The 20,158-nt window shown below is 39.9% G+C and overlaps 2 protein-coding genes across 2 annotated transcripts; one reads left to right on the top strand and one right to left on the bottom strand.

Annotated features, from left to right (window-relative positions):
• Window positions 1-483: 483 nt before the first annotated feature.
• On the top strand, window positions 484-10,560 carry uchl5 (ubiquitin carboxyl-terminal hydrolase L5). Its single transcript, XM_084909655.1, has 11 exons — window positions 484-896; window positions 1,305-1,368; window positions 1,445-1,550; window positions 1,989-2,114; window positions 3,405-3,466; window positions 3,665-3,795; window positions 4,046-4,109; window positions 4,198-4,300; window positions 9,170-9,283; window positions 9,421-9,519; window positions 10,144-10,560. Exons 1-11 carry the CDS (start codon window positions 821-823, stop codon window positions 10,186-10,188), a joined length of 990 nt encoding a protein of 329 aa, XP_084765781.1. The 5' UTR covers window positions 484-820; the 3' UTR covers window positions 10,189-10,560.
• A 2,152-nt stretch (window positions 10,561-12,712) lies between these two features.
• Window positions 12,713-16,159, bottom strand: LOC146369811 (regulator of G-protein signaling 2-like). Its single transcript, XM_084909656.1, has 5 exons — window positions 16,025-16,159; window positions 15,833-15,910; window positions 15,397-15,458; window positions 15,029-15,195; window positions 12,713-14,885 (listed from the first exon to the last, which is right to left on the bottom strand). Exons 1-5 carry the CDS (start codon window positions 16,114-16,116, stop codon window positions 14,691-14,693), a joined length of 594 nt encoding a protein of 197 aa, XP_084765782.1. The 5' UTR covers window positions 16,117-16,159; the 3' UTR covers window positions 12,713-14,690.
• Between the last annotated feature and the right edge of the window lie 3,999 nt (window positions 16,160-20,158).

Below are 20,158 nucleotides of genomic sequence, written 5' to 3'. Positions count from 1 at the left end.
CGCGGGGGATTGCTGCCCGTTCCTGGTTCTGCCAGGGGTTTCTTCCTGTTAAAAGGTTTTTTTTTTTCCTTCCTACTGTCCCCAAGTACTTGCTCAAAGAGGGGTAATTGATTTTTGAGGTTTTCTCTGTATTATTGTAGGGTATTTTCCTTATAGTAGAAAGTGCCTTGAGGCGACTGCTCTTATGATTTTTGCTATATAAATAAAACACAATTGAACTGAACTAGACTGATAAGAAATCCTGTTACAAATATACGCATTTACGGACAATCTTTAGGTCACGCCAACATTAAGAAGTTCCTGAATCTTTGACTTTAGAGCTAGACATTGAATTCATTAAATTAGTAAATAATAATTACTACAAAAAAATAGAGTGAATAATGATTTTCACATATTAAATATGAAGGAAATTCCGTTATAAGGTCACAATGTGTCCCTTCTACAAAGGGCGCTCCATATGTCAATGCTTCACCTCACATGAGGGCGGGTACTGGTTGTCGTGCCGGGAGAAAGAGATTGTTTTTATTATTTCTATATTTGTTTTTATACATTTATTTTTTTAACAATGTAGTCACGGATGTTGTTAATAGGATGTTAGTAATCGAATTTTTTTTTTTTCCTTTGCCAATTAAACCATTCCCGTGCGTTGTACGCTGTGAAACAAAACGCGCGCAACCATCGCGTCCACATTGCGCCGCATCACGGTGAGGTCATTGTCGTGCTGCGGTTAAATTAGCCTGGCTAACGGGAGCAGTGCACTGCTAAGCTATTAGCATTTCGTTTATGTGTGCTGTAGGCTGAATAAGTAACAGTGTGAAGGATGTCTGGAAGCGCAGGAGAGTGGTGTCTCATGGAGAGCGACCCCGGGGTTTTCACGGAGCTCATAAAAGGTTTCGGTGAGTGACTCGTAGGGTGACGCTAGCGGCTCATTGAATGTAACGTGGCTGTCTCGTCAAGCTAGCTAGGTGGTTAACTGGAAACAATAAAGCTAACAATAGCTTCCAAATTGCTACTTCTTACTTTTGTATTGCAACAGGAAAATTTTTTTACATACTGTGCATCTTTATTACACCTTAATGTTGAATGATTTGCTTGTAATAATTGGGTCGCTATTTTAATTAGGCGAGCTAAATAGCTAGCATTACTCAGCGTTCAAAACAACGCGCGTGAAAGCAACCCCTTTGACATGTGTCGTGCATGCTCAGCTGTCAGACTACAAATGCTTTCGCTCCGTTAGTTAATGGTTACTTGAACGGTAATTAGCAATGTAAATAAATGTTCGCTGCTTCACTTGTCATTGTCAGGCTGCAGAGGAGCCCAGGTTGAAGAGATATGGAGTATGGAGCCAGAGAACTTTGAAAACTTGAAGTATGTTCATCTACACCTCTTATCTTGCATGCCTCTGCTAAAGACAGGTCTTTTTAATGTGTGTGTTTTGTTACAGACCCGTTCACGGGTTGATTTTCCTGTTTAAGTGGCAGCCTGGTGAAGAGCCGGCAGGATCAATTGTCCAGGATTCAAGACTTGATCACATCTTCTTTGCCAAGCAGGTACTCTTAGCATCACAATTAATGTCCCTGTGTTCATTTAGATGCATTTGACTCACTATCTTCACTGCAGAAGCAATGCGTTTTCCAGTTAGTTAGTGTTGGTGGCGCTTACCAGACGAGAAATGAAGTGGCTCTGCAAAAGGCTCTAGTTCATGCACATTGGAAAATGAATGAAATAATAAATTGCAGCACATCTTACTTGGCTGGATAAATCTCACTAAGCCCATACCAAAGGATGCTGCTCCTCAGTGTAAAAAATATATATATATATCTTGAGCTACCTGATCTGCAAAAAAGGTTTGAAGTTATCTTTTTTTGTTAAATGTTTATGTTCATTATGTTTATGATCAACATGCAGATCCCACTTCCAGTCTCGTGTCATAGTTTGTTTTTAATTGGTCTATTTATTTTGTGCCTCTCTGATCTGTGTGTTTTCAGGTCATTAACAACGCTTGTGCCACCCAGGCCATCATCAGCGTTTTGCTCAACTGCTCTCATCCTGACATGTTGCTTGGCGATACGCTGACGGAGTTCAGAGAGTTTTCACAGAGTTTTGATGCAGCTGTACGTCAATGGTATTTTTGTCTCAAATCCAAATTAAAAAAAAATAAAAAATTTAAAAAGGAAGGGGAAAAATCTAACCGAAAAATAGATTTCAAGACATTTTATTATTTTATACATTTTATGAGATGACTCAGCCATCTGTCCTTCAGATTGTCATGAGAACCATACTGACTCAGTATAGTTTTTTCTTGTTGTTGTTGTTTTTAATTTTTTTTATCGCGTAAAGAGGAAAAAAGAAAACATTTTCAGCAGCGTTGTAGTGTAGCGGTTAGCACTGTTGCCTCACAGCAAGCTAGTCCTAGGTTTGAACAGCCATCGTGTACCCAGGGCTTTTTGGTGTGGAGCTCTTTTTTTTCTGTGCAAGTTCTCCCCTGGCGCCCTGGTTTCCTCCCACAGTTCAAAGGCATGTGTGGGTTTGGGTCATGTGTGATTCTAAATTGGCAGTAAGTGTGAATGTGAGCGTAAATGATTGTCAGTCTTGTGACAGTCTGGTGACCTGTCCTGGGCATAGATAGCTTTTTAGCTAGTCTTTCACACTATGAGAGCTGGGATAAGCTAATATTTTTGTTGGGAAGCCTTAGCTACACGAAGCACTTAAGACTACAAGCCACATTTTACCCATGTATACATCGGTTTGCACTCTAGACTCTGAGCGCTCACACCCATGCATGTCTGTGGATTGTGGGGGAAAAATGAATACCCAACCACACTGAGAAGATGCAGACTCCACAAAGAGAAATCCCAGCTAATCCACAGACTAGATTAGGAGTTATTCATGGACCACAGCAGTATTCTTGGGCAAGATTCATTTATTGGAGTCTTAGTGTTGGATAGAAAGCACATAGACAAGGGAAAGAAACACTTGTAGAATGAGACATGTTGTATAAAACACTCGAGTTGAGTATAAAAGTGCTACATAAGAACCAGTCCATTTACCATTTTAAAGATGTTAACTCATTAGCCTGTATCATTGTCAAAGTTCATGCATTTGTAACAAAGATCAGTTCAAAATGCAACAAGATCTGAGGATTATGTTTTTAATTGTATACGGACCTCGGCCTCTATAGACAGACATGGGAAGGCTCGGCGGCTCCGCAATCATGTTGACACATTGTTCTAATGAACAGTAGCATCAGTCTGTTTATTATATGTACTATACGTTGGTAGCAGTCAGTAATATAATAATTTACTGTAATGACTTGTTAACAAGCTATTTAAACACATGATGAGAAAAGAATTAAGTGGTGTCTTGTGACGACCTGTAAAATCAGCATCTTCTCCTCTCCTCAGATGAAAGGTTTGGCTCTCAGCAACTCAGAAGTGATCCGACAAGTTCACAACAGCTTTGCCAGGTGAGGCTCTGCTCCTGTCATTTCCAGCTGGGGAAGATGAAAAATAAAAGAGATTGGTCGATTTGTTTGCCAGTGGACGAGTGTGCCTTTTTTGTAAGACGGGCAAATGTGAGAGTCACTTCTGTTCTGTCCTGCATCCTCGCTTACTCGATAATTTGTGTATGAGGTTTTTTGTAATTGTGTTTTTTGCGTTTGCAGACAGCAAATGTTTGAATTTGACGCAAAGTCTTCGGCGAAGGACGAGGACGCATTCCACTTTGTGAGCTACGTTCCTGTAAATGGCAGGCTATATGAGCTGGACGGGCTTCGAGAGGGGCCGATCGACCTGGGTAAGCAGAAAAATGTCCTTTGTTACTTTTTTCATTATGGTTTTAACAGCTTAGTACAAACTGACAGTTTAATGTTTAAAGTCCCTCGGTGTGCAGCCCTGCTGTGCACAGCTGATTTTTGTCTTCTTGGCTGTGCTCCTTCCTCATAAAGCTGCCTGTTTTTATGATGATGTAGAGTGCGTTCTTGGGGTTAGTGCAGGTGTCAGTGTATATGCTATTATTTTTTTTTTTTCCTGTTTTTTGTCACCAGGTGCATGCAACCAGGATGACTGGATCAGCGCAGTCCGCCCTGTGATTGAGAAAAGAATACAGAAGTAAACATTGTGTGTTGTACATGTATTTCACGAACGGCTTGCGTTAACCAGATACTTTGTAATTACACGTCATTGTTTCCTTCTTCAGGTACAGTGAGGGAGAGATCCGGTTCAACCTAATGGCCATCGTGTCTGACAGAAAAATGATATATGAGAGGAAAATTGCAGAGCTCCAGGCCCAGCTTACTGAGGTGAGAGGCAGTGAAAGGGGTTGAATCCAGTGAAGACGTGACAGAGAATCATTTTTTATTCTGTTGCTTTCTGCCTCTGAGGCAACCTGTATAATGCGTCAGCAGCTTTCAAAAGTTGGAGATCATAAAGCTCTGCTACACTGGAAGTGAAGAGAAAGAAAGAAATGAGGCAAGAAATGTTTTGTGGACTTCATCTATTCTTTTTTTTTTTTTTTCTTTTTTTTCCCCCCATAAGTAATACGATGGGTCAGAGAGGGACTCGGTTGTCTGTCATGTTGATGGACAGGGTTGTAAAAATTCTGTCATCTCATTTAACTTAATAACGTTGCAATTTCAAACCCAGCTGAACCAAAATAACATGCAGAACAGAGTCCGTTTATAGGGATATGCAACCGAAACAGACTGCACATGTGTCATGTTGTTATTACAACAGGCAAAAATGGACTGAAGCACGGTGCTTGCTTGAATATAAACAAATATAGCAGGGATGTTGCTGCAGAGGAAATTAGGGGTGGGCGGTATAAACGGTATACGGTAGAAACGATATAAATTTGGCCAACGGTAGAGATTTTTACTATACCACTCTACCGCAATAGCGCATGTTGATGGTGTCATCAAGCTGCGCCTGTTTTGGTCGAAAGCATTGCAGCGGCTGCAAACAACATCATCTGCAAATTATGCCAGGCGACAGTCATAGCAAAGACACGAAGCACTTTTGGAATATGAGGAAAGCCAAAAACTGCGCTTCCTCCTTGATTCATTAATGCTGAATTCTCTTGCAGCCGCTCTATTCCCGTGTTGTTGCAGTATATTAATGACTAACCTCGTTTTTTGGATGGATTATCTCAGTTGTTCTGACTGAAGTTTGGTCCGTTTATAGCCCCTAACCACCAGAAACCCTCACGTTAACTTTTATCGAGTGGAAAAAACTTAGCGTTCATCCTTCAGCTTCACTGTGCTAATGTTATGCTAACATAGCTGTTTTGCTAGCGATCACGTAGGACATCATTATATACCATCTAGCCCAACTTCAGTAACCCTACAAACGTCACTGCTTAGTTTTCTGTCTTCATTTATGTTGGAAGTGATAGCAGAGCTGTACGTTTTAATTTTTTCAGATGTCTCTCAGTCAGAACATGGCATATCATGTTTAGGTGGAAACTAGCGAGCTAACTTCCTGCTAACTTCTAACTCCGTTGAATTGAATAAATTCTGTTTTCATGGATGCCTGGATGTTAAACTTAATTGTTACACCTGGTAAAGCAGCAACGCTGATCATTTTATTAAAGATGAAATAATTTAGACAGTTTTTAACTCTCAGTGATGCCCCAGTGTTCGTTTTACTGTGGGACCTGAAGCAGATGGAGTTTTGGACCCAGATTACTCCACGAGACTCCTGACTACGGCAGCCATAATGCTCCGACAATCCATCAGGCGGTGCGGCTTCGTAGCTTACCAAAGTCGTACTAAAACATTTTTGACAGATTTTTGAGTGCCGTGTACTACATAAAATCAGTTTGAAGTCGGTAAGCGCAACCAGAATTCATACATAAGGCACACTGTCGATTTTTGAGAAAATTAAAGGATTTTAAATGTGCCTTATAGTGTGTAAAATACGTTATACAGAAGAAAAGAATATATCACGATATATATCGTTACCGCACATGCTTCAAATTATACCATGATAGGGATTTTAGGCCATATCCCCCAGCCCTAGAGGAAATTCATTTGTCCCTCTTGTTTCAAAACAGCTGCCAAATGACCTCGAGAGAGGTTCCGAGCTCCATCTGAACCAACTTTCAAATGTACACTTCAAGTTTGAACTACAAAACGTTCATAGCAGGGTATACTTTATTATTATTATTATTATTATTAGTCCTTTATTTATCCAGGTAAAAAATGTCATTGAGATTAAAAATCTCATTTTCAAGAGAGACCTGGCTTCATGGCAACGAAAGTCAAAATACACATACCACATAAGTATATAACATTTAAAACAAATACAATATCCCATACCCATTTATATTCTTAATGCGGGAACGTTCTATAGATGTCCAAACGTTTGTATGGGCTAGCAACTAGCTGTGAAACAAACGTAAATTCTCAGTCTTCTCAAACAGGAAACAGACTTTTGTTGCTCTGCCTCGGTGGAAAAGCTACATGTTTAAAAGCTTTTTTAAATAAACAAATAAATTGAGATAAATGTGTAACTGTACATACTTGTGATTAATTTCAAACTGAATTTCTGTTATTATTGTGGCCGACCTGCAGTACCATCATGTCCCACCAGGGGGCCCCAACGCACACCTTAAATCAGTGCTGAAATGATGGGACTGAAGTACTGAAAACGTTTTACCTTTTGAATGAATATACAAGCAGAACGACTGTAGAGGGGGAGAAACAACCCTGTTAGGCTTACTGTGAAACAGAAGCTCTGCGGGCCACTTTGAGGCCCATCTATGTATTAGTACATAACGACAGCCTAACAGCTTTTTAAAATGGTAAAAGGAAAGGAAGCAAGCCGCTCTGAATTAAATTTAGGCTAAAGTCCGGCTGCGGATCTCTCCGTTCACTGCTAAGTTCTCCCTTCTCCTGTGTCACTTTTCCTTTTTTGGATGTGGAGCCCAAAGCTTGGGGAACGGAGCTTTTTGCCATTTATGTGTATACAGCTGTGCTCCCCACCACTGTCGAGGTTCAGGAAAGTTGAGACGATAAGGCATCAGGTGATGCAAACATTCACTTTTGTGTCTGTATAAGCTCGACATCAGTCATCATCAATGATGAATAAAAATGAAATGCCCACTGTTCATTTTCATATTCGTCTATTTTTTTTTTTCTTTGCCCCCCATTATTAATTCAAAACCACAGTGAGCCACTGAAGATGAGCAGAGAGCATCATGTGGCTCTGGCCATGGTTCAAGACTCTTTTTAGCTGTCAGTATTTATGTTCATTGGTTCAGGATCACAGATTGCATCAAAAAGACAAGCGTGGAAAAGTTTTACATCGGCTGCTGGTTTACACGAGTAAAAACTAAAAGTTAACCCAACTTTTCGAACAACACAAGAACTGCATATCATCTTACAGTAATGGATACTCTGCTGAACATAACTGGCCTTTTCTCATTCCTTCTGTTTAATAGTGAGACAGTTCCTTTTTTTTAGTCTCTCTGCACAGAAATTTAGTTTCTTAAAGCTTTTGAAGGCAAACATTTGTAGGAACTTGTTTCAGAAAAGGAGTTTAAGACTGTCTACGGCTGAACTTTACGCTCTGACACTGGTTGAAATGTCAAACCTTATTCCACTGCTTGATAACGTATATTAGATAAAATATTGAGTTTACATGACCTGACATGAGTGAAAGATTTCATATTTATGAAATCAATGGGATTTCATGTTTATGAAAGGCGCTGCACAGATACATGAGCCAAACATGGATATCAGCTTATTAGCAAATTGCTTGACATTTCTTTATCTGTTCACATTTAGTTAATGATTGGAAGTTTTGCAAAATCTGTGATTTGTAAAGGGTTACGGATTTTAAGTCCCCGCTCCCCCCTTTTTAAGAGGGAGAATCTTTGAACTTCGAATTAAAATGAAAGAGTTGGAACAAATACAACTTGGCACCTTTTGCGCTGTTAGAAAGCGGCCTGTCTGTTGCTGTTGTGCTGACCTTTATTTAAATACAGTTCAGGCTAGGGCTGTGAGATATGACCAAAATCTCATATCCCGATATAAGACATCTATCGTCCCGATAACGATATAAATCACAAAAATTTAACATTTTCTGTAAATTCTGTGAATCACGGGCAGCTCGACGTGTGTGAAGTGTTTCCAGCTGGGTGTCGTGTACCTGGAGTCGAGTGTTTTAACCGATGCATGAAACGATACATTTTTAGACATAAGTTGTAAAGGCCGCCGTTTTCTTTGAGTATTTATTACACAGCATGCTGCGGGGAAAAGCCGGTTCTAACGTTTGAGTCTAAGGTTTATTTTTTTTAGCACCTGACGGCTATTTTATGCTTCTCATCCGTAAACATTCTGCATACTCTTTCACGTGATTCAGTTTATTTTGAAAAGTCTCAACAGGATCTTGAGCTTTATTGTGAAAGGTTTATGTGGAAAACAAACAAGCGGACACTCGATGATGGTTTTACCATCGTTGTTGCTAACGACAACGCATAAAAACAGGCGCTTGACCGTCTGTAGTGTGGTTATATTAAATATAAGAGAAAGAGAGAACTTTAAGAAATTAATATAGCCACTACAGTGACCATCAAAACAGTGAAAAAATATTGCTGTAAACAGTTTATTTTGCGACACCACGAAACAAACGATAGCGTAAAATGAGACGATAGACGTTTTTATATCGTCATCCGATATATATCGAACAGCCCTAGTTCAGGCTGGTCCTGCTGACTGATCAGAATAGCAGGGCGTAGGTTTGAGCTGTTTTTATTTGGGTTTTCAAAGTGGGGCCTGCCAGAGAAGAGCAGGTGTCTTAAGAGAGTGATGAAAGAAAGCTGGCGTCTCTCTGATTGAAAGCTTTAGTCCGTTGCCATGGTCCTGTGCACTGTTATGGGATGTTGCTGTAACTAACCACACCTAACATTCACAAAAGTTTTCTGAATGATGGGTGGAAGAATGTAAAAATGACTAAACATATTGTTCACTGCAGCTCATCATCTAGTGTCTTGCTTCTGTTAAGACTAATAAAATCGTTGCCTGTGTTATTTTTCCATATCTTAGTGATTAAAGCCGTTTGCAGAGGTTTAGCTGCTGCGTGCGTTTCATCTAAGTATCATCACCGTTTGTTCTGAGTGCAAGTATTCAGTGAGTGGACGGAAACCTTCTCCCACCTTCTGTTTCCAGGATGAACCAATGGACACAGACCAGAGCAGCACGTTCCTCAGCTCCATCCAGTCAGAGATTGCCAAGTACCAGCTCCTTATTGAAGAAGAAAATCAGAAACTAAAAAGATATAAGGTGGGCCTCTTCTTCACTAATAATTTCATAATGTTGCATGTGACGGGTCTTACAGAAAGCCGGTCCATGAAGACGTAATTCTCCTTCCAGAAAGATTGGTGGATGCGGATTTTTTTTTTTTTTTTTCTTTCTTACAGATTGAAAATATTCGACGAAAGCACAACTACCTTCCTTTCATCATGGAGCTGTTGAAGACGCTGGCAGAGTACCAGCAGTTAATACCTTTGGTGGAGAAGGTAATTCCCCCCCACTTTCTCCAGCTTTCCACAGCCCTGTTTACTTTGAGCAGGCAGTGTTCTCAGAAGACTTGAGTACTTTGACATTTTAAAACATTGTTCTTTTAACAAGCACATTATTTTAATTAATAAGCTGAGCGCTGCCAGCAGGTAGCTTTTATGAGCATTGGAGGAGTGATAATGAAATACCTTTTCTTAATGTGAAGGGTCTCTGTGAATTAAGAATTCCCTTTTGAAATTTTGGTGAGGGCATTTCTTTAAGAACACGCTGATTAGTGAAACTGTGTAGAAAGCCAGACTGTAATTGGCTTTTGTGTCCACTAGGGGGCAAACTTGATTTGAAAAGTAGGTGCTGTCTTTCAGTGAAGTAATTTCTGTTTATTAATACAGGACCTTTTCATGGGAAATAACTTTTCATTTCATTAATTGATTCCAACTGGACAACAAAAACAGAAAATAAATGCATTTATTAATCTATTAGTAACTAGAGCATATGAGTTTAATTGTTGTGACTATGATAGTTTAATGGGAAATAACCAGAGGAATTATACAAAGAAATTACATGTGAAATGAGAAGATCCTCCGTTGCTATTAATAAAAATGTCTCTGGGTTTGTTTCCCCAGGCGAAAGAGAAACAGAGTGCCAAAAAAGCCCAGGAGGCCAAGTGAACAAGAGCACACTATGATTTATACACACACACACGTCCATCCTGAACCCTACAGTCATCTCTCCCCCTCCCACACACACACACACACACACACACACACACACACACACACACACACACACACACACACACACACACACTGTACCTGTCACATATGTATTAATGACCGAAGATGGTCTGCAGCACACTCTCACCATGGCAACCCATTAAACCATCCAGAGACTGAGGACTGCCCTTCGGGTGTAGCCAAAAGACTGTCTGGCAAGGAAAAAAAGAAAAATCATGTGTCCATCAGCTCTAATGCATGCTCGAAGGAAAGCGGTTATCAAATGATGTTCTGTCTTATTTTCATAATAAAAATGTCTAGATGTTTGCGGACTGCTTGCTTTTATGGACCTGTATTATGCGTTCCCCTGATGTTTAGATGTGTCTGCAGATAGTTTACCCATCAGTGCTGTGTAGCTAAATTTCTAGTAGTGGATCTTTGGCTCCATCTGGTGGTGTAGCAGTGAAATAGCAGGGAATGTATTTACTGTACTTCTTGAAGGCCGTGTATCAAGACTATTTTTTTCCAGGCTTTGTCATTTAATTAACATAGTGGCACACTTGTACTACAGCTGTTTTTCTAAAAGAGCTCCTACTTAAGCAATCAGACATTCAGATCTTTGTTTTAGAGCCGGACCTGATGGGAGGACACAATCAAGCCGCCAGGTCCTTATAAGTGCATCATCAACAATGGACTGGAAATTTAATGACGTCTGTGTGGCTTTTGGATACATTCCCATTGCAGTGTTTTGATAATTTTTAACACTGAAGGCAAAGTATCTCCTCTTAATTTGTCAAGTAAATCAAATTTGGGACGGCGGTGTACAGAAATTGGCTGCGCTCAAACAGTGTGTGCGTCTAAAGGCCTGTGCAGACTGACGTATGTGCAGAGTGCTGACCAAAGTAGGACGTGGCCCGTTTCTAAATTTGGATCCAGTATTTACACACCTTTTGAGTACTCCTGGGATCTGATCCCAGTAGTCTGTTGCCATGATCGTCCATGGCAACAAATGAGAACCCACAGGTTTTACTACCAGTTTAGAGAGAGAGGCAAAGACAGTTTTATTTTCTTGCATCAAGCCATGTGGATCAGCAAAGGTGTTCACTATGATGACATACCAGTTTTGCGTTTGTGAATACCAACACCCTGTGCTTTTTTTTGGACTATCTGCTGCTGTGTACACTAATTGCCATTGTTTTTTCACGCCTGTTGTATCCTTTATTTGGCTGTTGTCACAAAAATGAGTGTGATGATGTGGTAGATGGATGCAGATGTTAGATAAAAGAATTAAGATTCTAAAAATAGCCAGGCATCTGCGTAATGGAATGTGTGCTGGGTAAGTCTACTTTAAAGATCAAGGCAAGTTTATTTGCACAGCTCATTATCACATATGATTCCTCAAAGGCCTTCAGAGGCCTGAAGCGAAGACGGTTCCATAATCAGACATGGAGAAAATGTGTGGCAGAATAACATCAGCACTAGGACACAATTCACTTTTTTGTATTCCCTTACTGTTAAATTTCTCGGTTGCTTTCTTTTTGTTCAGCCAGCATTTCAAAACCCAAAAGAACTCTATTTCACAGTGACGCATAAGCATTGAGAAACAGGAACCATCGAATGTTTGGCAGTGTTTGTTGACTAAGATTAGGAAGATTCATAGGTTTTCATGATTAGTCTTTGGGGGGAAAGTAGACATTCTGGAAGAAATACTTCTTCCAGAGTTCTTTTCTCCTTTGACAACTAGATGTGCAAACTGTATAAAAAGTCTAGCAGTGCTTTGGAGACGTATCTATGGGCTAAACACTAAGCATTAGTTTACTTTGTTTTGGGGGGTTTATTTGTTTTCATTGAGCATTAACCTTCAGCTCACTCTTCAAACCAAGTGCAAGAAAGCAGCTTTCATCTGTTGTGGTGAAGAGAGCTAAAAATGAAAGCCAAGCATTGAAATTAAAGCTATTTACTGTAAATTTGTGTTTCTACCCTCACGTATGTGGGCAAAAACTGTAGAAAGTCACCAACAGAAAACAGTCACAGATGCCAGAGGCGGAAATGGGCTTCTTCCGGAGGGTGTCAGGACATGCCCTTAGAAATAAGATAAGTCATTTGGGACGGACTTGGGGTAGAGTTGCTGCTCCACGTTGAAAGGAACCAGGGGATTTGAGTAGACACACCTTAGGCAAGGTGTTTCAGACATGTCCAGTCACTACGACATACTGGCTGGTTTCAAAGTACCTCAGTATCTCAACGCACTGGTATAAAATCGCTGGCTGATGGTGCTCGCATCGCAGAGAACAGCAGAACATATGGTTCTGGAGAGCTGCCGCTTTAAAAGATGATTCCGTCTCGTCACGACAGCAGGGCAGACGTCTGACAGAGAGAGCAGAAGTGAAGGTCTGGGTGTCTGGCCACTGTCAGCCACCACTGTGAGTTCACAGAAGGGGACTCTCCCTGTCAGTCAGGCGGCCCTCTTCTCCTACACTTATAAATTTAAACATAAGGGGTTACTCTTACAGTGTGCGAACTCAACTGTATAAAAAGGAATGCAATGTTCCAGGAAAGACGAGGAATGTTGTTGTTGGGCAACTGAACATGCTGCACGTTATCTAATAAGTCTGACTGCTCTGTTAAACATTGCGAGGCATTTATCTCAGTAATCATTTGTTATTGCTATTTTAAACAAAGAATTTGGGATTTTAAAGGTCCTCTAAAACTTTGTATTTGTACGTATTTCTTCAGCATTTCCACATATATTCATTTGTATTTTGAATGTAACACTTTCCTCGAACTCCCATTACTGTGCACAACTTCGACATGCTGCAGGAACTGGGAAACATAACTCGTATGTTGAAAATGTATGGAAAGAAAATATAGAACAGCTAAGGACGTATTTCCCTTGAGGCCTGGTGGAGACCAAAATTTGAGTTTAAAGACCAGAAACTAACTTATTGTATCAGTATATTAGGTAACATGGCAGAAAGTAAAAAACCACCAACAAATGTGATTTCAATACTGCTGGTGTTAGCTAGCTAGCTAACAACAGTATTTTTAGGCACAGGTGTTCAAGTATGTGAAAATATCACCTTAGAGTAGAAGAATTTAGTATTATATGTGTTATATGTATATGATAATGTGTTCTGTCATGAACTCTGCAAATGCTGCATAAAAAGAGCTGGCGTGACAAAGGCAGTCATTATTTCCGTCAAGTCTTTCCTGTTTGAAACATTTGACGTTGGGTGTTGGGTCTGAGTCAAAAGTACTCTGTCAACACTTTGCAAAACGAGTACCTATGCTTTAATGTACATAGCGTACTACATTCAGTTGTAAGTATGCAAACTCAGACAAACTATATTTGACTATATTTATGCTGTAGTGTGGTTTAAAGCAACGGTATACTAAACACTTCGCACATATTAGCTTTGTAACTTGAAAAGATGTCGACTATGTTTGAGTTTTTCTTACAGGCCCCAGTTACCCCAAAGAGTTAGCTTGGGCACAAGCTAGCCTCAGCTAGTTTATTTACGTCAGCTAGCTTTTTTTTTATTTTTTAATTCATTATTTTAAAATTTACTGTTGAAGTGAGTTAAGAAAAACTCACTCTAGCAGTAATGTAGATTTTACATTTCCGAGTAGTTTGCTAAAAGAGGATCCAGCTAGAGAGCTACCTTAAATCCCTTTTGCTGACGTACTACTTTTTCAGACAACTCGTGCATTCTTCAGTGCTACATATTTTGTGCATTAAACTGGTAAACAAACACATCCAGAACATTTCAGTGTTGAAGAAAACATTTTAATAACCAAACAGTCCAGCTGCTCAATGCTTAAATTCACATTAAACACATAGTGCAACTTCACATATTTACAGTATCTTACAGTATCACAGTAATTTCAGGCCAAACATAGGCATTAGATGAAACTGTGTCATATAAATTACAATTGTAATTTTGTTTTAATGTAAACTGCTGCAACCAGCAGAGAAATGCAAACTAGAGTTACACGTGAGGTGTGTTTGACCGTACAAAGCCTTCAAATGGATACTGTGACAGAAAACACTTCCTGTCACTGTGTTTGGTTTGATGTAAGGTAAGAGATGCAGGCAAGTGTTTTGACTTTGAATGCAGTGGAACTAGATCTGCATCATTGATCAAAATGTCTATTGGTATTGAAAAGAAGGTTCAGGTAATGGCTCAGTGATAAAAGCTTAGCATTAGTCCCATCTGCTTGAGACAGTCTGTGCACTGTCTGCAGCGACATACAGGATCCGGCCCAATCATTCCCGCTTCCTCGTTGAGAGCTCTAGACAGCACTTTGCATTTTCCACACTCGCCCGTTAATGTTTATGCTACGAATTTGCATTCAGCTGTATTATACCGAGGTAGCGCCTGGAATGAACACGGTGGACAGTCTATTTACAGTCACAGGGGTAAGCAAATGACTCCACAAGTGGATGTCTAGTTATGCTAGGACTTAACGTCCATGTCCTCTCTTGCTGCAGCTGCATACAGTTCTTTGTAGAGGTCAGAGCTGATAAACCTGGGGTAAGAGTTGTTTTCCATCAGGTTGTAGATTTTCCTCTGAGCTACCAGGAAGCTAGTCGCAGTGGGCTTGTGGAGACTCTGTGCGATGGCATTTTTGGTGTGGAAATCCAAGTTGACCTGTGACCAAAGACAAAACATCCAGAATGAGCCTTTGACCCCCATTTTAACAAAGAATATCTTTATTATTAAAAGTGCGTGAATTCTGATTAAAATCAGCTTAAAAAGAACAAACAAATCCGAAGCCATCTGTTAGCCGTTACCTCCTTTGGCGCTTCACTTTTAATGAACTCCTCGTAAATGCGGTTTGCCTTGGACACCATTTCCTTCCGTGACTTGATCTTTTTGAACTCCTCGCAGGCCGACCAAAACTCAATGTTCTCATCGCAAAATTCGGACCTCAGAAAGATACAAAATGCAATTTTCCCATCTGCGTGAGAGATACACAGAGGGAGAAGAGAAAGATTAGAAAACTACTTCCGTCACACCTACTGGCTCTTTGCCCATTCATGTAGGTGAAAGGAGTGGCAGCTTTGTTTTACTGATGACTATAAAAAGATTTCATTCGGCTCACAGTAACCGTGTAACCTTAGTGACTCAATGTGCCAATCGAAGCGTGAATGATACTTACATTTATGACTGAGCAGCTTGTCAAGCGACTGCGCCCATTGGTTCACGTCATCTACGCTTGGCCTGAGGGTAAAGAACACAGATCACGTAAGAGATAATTATAGTAGCGCTAACTACTACGTTAGTGAAGTGTCACTGTAAAGAATTGCTTATCAAAGTTGAGTCATATTGCATGATCATATTGCATGATCGTGTTGCATGATTGTTTTGCAAACTGTTTGATGAATTAATTTGCAGCCATTTGATGCTCTCATATCTTTTCCATTAAGAATTTAAGGACTTATATGAGCCGTGTACAGTTCTCACTTATATGCACAAGTGAAAAATATGCCAAATCTTAATTTACATAAAATGCAAATTAACTGAACACTTGAAATTTGATACATTAAATCCACAGAAATCATTTTAAAACAACTTGTAAAACAAACAGGGCTTACCGGCAGAGTCTGTTTTTCACACGCTGTGTAGAATTTGTCTTCAGGAGAAGTCGTATTCTGTTCCTCCAGTTTTTCCTCCTTTATAAAAGAAAATTAAAAAAAGAGTTCACTCATCTGCTTTTAAAGATGTGCAATTCTTTTACAAGGACATAGTGACCAGGAACGTGCTCATTAAACACTGCATCAACTTACTTGATCTCCTTGTCTGCGGCCAGCTCTGTTGGTTTCATGCAGTCAGTAAATGCCATGTTTGGGGATGACACACTAGCAAGGTTCTCTCTCATTGTTCAGTCCTCCTCTCTTTCTCCCTCTTGACTTGTCTTGCAACTTTATAGCTCAGAATCATGCGTCGCAGCAAGGCGGAACTAGAACGGCGGGTCTGTAATGTGATTGGCTCTCCCTGAGTAAACAGCAGCTCGCCCCGCCGTGACTCTCAGCCCGAAGCAACGATAGGCTGTCGCTGCATAAATATTCCCTCCCTGAGTTGCCTGCGGGCTTCCATTTTTAAGAGTAAGGTCAAAACGTGACGTATATAGCACACTCAGTGCCCCTGTTCTTAAAATAAAGTTGTGTTGGGAGAGTAATGGAACTTTTCTCTTCTTTTTCTTCTTCCCTCCTGTGTTTATAGCCAGACACAATCACAATATCTTTAAGACTGTAATTGGTGAGTTGAAAACAAAATATATTTGAAATGAATAGATGAAACAGGTGAATCGTTGTTACAAACACTACCTTCTGTGTTGATGTTTAATTAATTACTCATAGAGGGTGTGGATCAGTCACTTCGCATCCTGACTCCTGTCTTGATGGCATGTTAAATATGGGCAAGTTGGAACAAACGTGATGATGTAATATCCTCTTACCTCTCTAGGTAGAAATGTAGGAACAATGTTTTCATTCCTCACATTTTATTCTAATAAAAAAGCTTTAATTGAGTCCACCAGTAAACTTTAGGTGGTTACCTCCGGTATTGTTATAAAGCTCAAAAAAGGTTTACTTGTTTTTAAAGCATAACCTTATCTAGAGGGGAGTACTACCTGCTTTACTTAAAGTGTGTTTTAGTCAGTTAGAAACACAGTAGTTAAGGAACTGACCATTTATAGCAGAAGGTTACAGAGGCGAGATTTAGTGGATAAGGCCGTGCCTTTTGAGGGAGCTCTCAGACGGATCTGAGCTGCAGTAAGCTGCTGCTAAAGAACTGATCCGCCTTCACCAAACACATGCTCAAACATGAGATTTTATTACAGCGAAGACAGCCAAAAACTTTCAACACCAGAGGCAGAGATCTGAGTAGCACTCCAGCCCAATTATGTTAGCACGAAGGTATCAGCAGTCACATGTGAGAGATTCAACTTATCAAAGCTTTCTCAGGCACCACTATCAATACCAAAGAATAACGCTGGTGACTGATCAGATACAAGATTACAAAGTATGACTGAGGTATCTGATACTGATCACGCTGAGTTTCCTGTCTGGAGTCTTCCACTGATACTCGATTAGATTTTATATAAAACAGGGATACAGCCACCATGAGCCTTACACACACGATTGGCATGCTGATTTGACTAGCAAGACACAGGCTTGTTTACTGGAAAAACTAAACAGTAGACTCTTTAGAACTGTTGCTCAGTAAGAAAAAAATGACATCCATGTCACCCAGAGCCTCAAGGCCTTAATTATTCATAACTTTAATTTGTAAAACAATTAAAATGTGTAATTTACATAAAAATACATTCCCTTACAAATGTCAGGAAAGGAATATGAGGGGCAAAGACCACTGTTTTTACCAGGCTACAAGATGTTTGTTTCTGATATAAATGTGAGCAATTGAACATGAAAGTCGGTGAAGATTGAATTGAATTTGAATCAAACCAATAGTGGTTGAACGTTTCAAGCCCTACTATATTCACTTTGTTTTTAACCATGGAGTGTGCTACTTGACTAAAATCTACACAATTACAACATGTTAAAATATTATCAAGCAATTAATACCTTTAGTAAGTATATATATATATATATATATATATAACCAATACTTGTAAATGTTAATGTTATCAGCATTAATTTGCGCTTGTAGGCTGTCTGTGAGATGTATGCATGTAACTCAAGCATATAGCTCTTAGCCGCTAACGTTTTATTTTCTACCTAGTATTTAAATGTTTTCTCTTAGGGTAAAGCCTATTCTTTTTCTTTGGTCTTTTTTAGACTTTGCTTTCTGTCTTTTAATCATTTTCTTCAAGCAGCCACGAGCTAGCACTGGAAACTGAATTGATATGAGCTCACTTTTGAGCCAGAAAAAAATTCAATGTTGCTAGCAACATAGGGCTAGCAACATCTAATTCTTAAATGGACTTAATTGGGTTAATTCACTTAACTATATGTAATTAATGGGCCAAACTACACGTAGAATAAATACTCTGTTTCTATGAAAAGAACTCCAGTCTGTAAGCTAATGCTATTCCAGCTTTCAGGGGCTAGGTTTTGACTACGTTACTGATATTATTGAAAGGACATTGTGTTCTTGTTACCAAACGTGCCAGTCACGTTTAAACCTACGTATCCTTGTACACGCATTCTGTTGATTTCCATATTTTGGCACAAGTAGCCAGGTGTCATATAAAGAAGATGAGTAACTGTTTTGCTAAACCTGCAGGCCCGGTTTTTATATACAGTCAAAGAGTAACCCGTACCACCTTCATGTGGCACTAACCCTGCCATCTTTCCACTCGCTTGTTGTTTGTACCTAAAATAGCATGACAACATTTTCATGAACGCAGTTTTGAATGCAGAGTCTGCACGGCTTTGTGGAGAAGTAAAGGAAGAATAATAATATTACTGCAGAGCTTCCATTCATAAAAAATACTACTCTATGTAATGACATATACCTGAGCAGCGATCAAGTAGGAGAAGTGCAAAAATAATGTGATGGTCCACTTGGTTCAACCATCTGGACAATATCTATCACGTTTTAAAAACGACTGCTTGTAAAGGTCACCTGTTCAGCTTAGTGAACCCTTTGTTCTGGGAACTTGAGTTGAAAGTGACGTCACATCCCAGAAAGCCTAAAAGAACGTTTCTGCCATTGAACGGGATGCACGTATGTAAAAATCCTCACATTTTGTCCCCCAGTATTGGCAGCATTTGCAACTGCGTCACCTGCTGTGTACTGTTGTGATAGTCGCTGGCCTCCCTCCTTCTCTCTCAGCTCGGAGCTCTGCAGGGTGAAAACATTGGTGTTCGCCTCACATGTTTATTATGATGTGCAGACAGTGTATAAGCAGCTGTCTGTCTAGAAGTGGATGAAGCGCAGGGCCAAGTTTCCATTAAGGCGCGAGTTGTGTCCAAAGAGGGCTTACGCAGAAGAAGGTGATTCCCAGCACCGGTTTGCAGAGTTTGTCCTCTTTGTGTTTGGACTTTACAGCTGCACTCATTAACCCTTCCAGGTGATTTTCTTTCGTGCTTTATAACTGTCGGCACCAAGCCAAGTGCCGACAGCCATCCTAAAGTTAGCATGGAGCTCCAAACCCTTAACGAAAGATTTGCTCCAGACCATTGGGGGGGGGGAATCCCTAAGAGCCATTCTGGCTGCTTCACACGCGCTCGTTCCAAAACAAATAGGTGCTAAAAATAAATTAAAGAAAAGCTTTGGATAGTGTTTGCTTAGAAATTGACTTTCTATATTTTAGCAGCAATGTGTGCTACTTGTCTAAAGTTCATCTCATAAACACAACACAAAATCCCAAGTGGGCAGCTGCAGACACATTCTGCAAACTAACACAAGCTACTATCACCTTTATTTCAAAGCTAGTTTGTCTGCTCTGAAGCACCTGATACTGGTTAATCCTACGTGCTAGGAGAAGCTGATTAATTATTGAAATGAATCGTCAAAAAAAATTATATCATTAGTAAATTGCAGGCTATTTATCATGAATCAGCACACAAAGAAAACAGATAAATATATATATATATATGTATTTGTACGAGAGACTCTCCTTTATTCTTCACTGGGCATGAGGATACATACATTGTTGAGCACTGTTCACAAGTAAGTGCCATTTCTCCTAGTTACGTAATCTAAAGAGGCTGCTTTAGTATCTCAGATGAGGAATTGATAAATCTTTTTTTTTCTTCAGGCTGATACCTCCGCAGAGCCAGTTCCGCTTTACTGACTTTTAACAGTCAGCCCATATAACAGAGAACCAATCATTCAAGCGTTGGAGTTACGTAGCACAAGTGTTGTAATTTCCACAGAACACAAGGCATTTGCTTTGGGATTATGGGTGTAGCTAACACCAGTATCAGCAAATATTAGCCTTCTAAACCATC

The sequence above is a fragment of the Perissodus microlepis genome, chromosome 17 (assembly GCF_051167445.1).
Source record: "Perissodus microlepis isolate ML-2025 ecotype Zambia chromosome 17, ASM5116744v1, whole genome shotgun sequence".
Classification (NCBI taxonomy): Eukaryota; Metazoa; Chordata; class Actinopteri; order Cichliformes; family Cichlidae; genus Perissodus; species Perissodus microlepis.
Note: the sequence above shows the minus strand (reverse complement) of the source record. Positions and strands in the feature narration are given on the sequence as shown.

Excerpts from the sequence above, each read along its gene's own strand:
- uchl5 (XM_084909655.1), top strand. The coding sequence starts at position 821 with ATGTCTGGAAGCGCAGGAGAGTGGTGTCTCATGGAGAGCGACCCCGGG. Across the intron at positions 897-1,304 it reads GGAGCTCATAAAAGGTTTCG|GCTGCAGAGGAGCCCAGGTT; the intron begins GTGAGTGACTCG and ends TGTCATTGTCAG. Across the intron at positions 4,301-9,169 it reads TCCAGGCCCAGCTTACTGAG|GATGAACCAATGGACACAGA; the intron begins GTGAGAGGCAGT and ends TTCTGTTTCCAG.
- LOC146369811 (XM_084909656.1), bottom strand. The coding sequence starts at position 16,116 with ATGAGAGAGAACCTTGCTAGTGTGTCATCCCCAAACATGGCATTTACT. Across the intron at positions 15,911-16,024 it reads GCCGCAGACAAGGAGATCAA|GAGGAAAAACTGGAGGAACA; the intron begins GTAAGTTGATGC and ends TCTTTTATAAAG. Across the intron at positions 14,886-15,028 it reads AAAGTGAAGCGCCAAAGGAG|GTCAACTTGGATTTCCACAC; the intron begins GTAACGGCTAAC and ends CTTTGGTCACAG.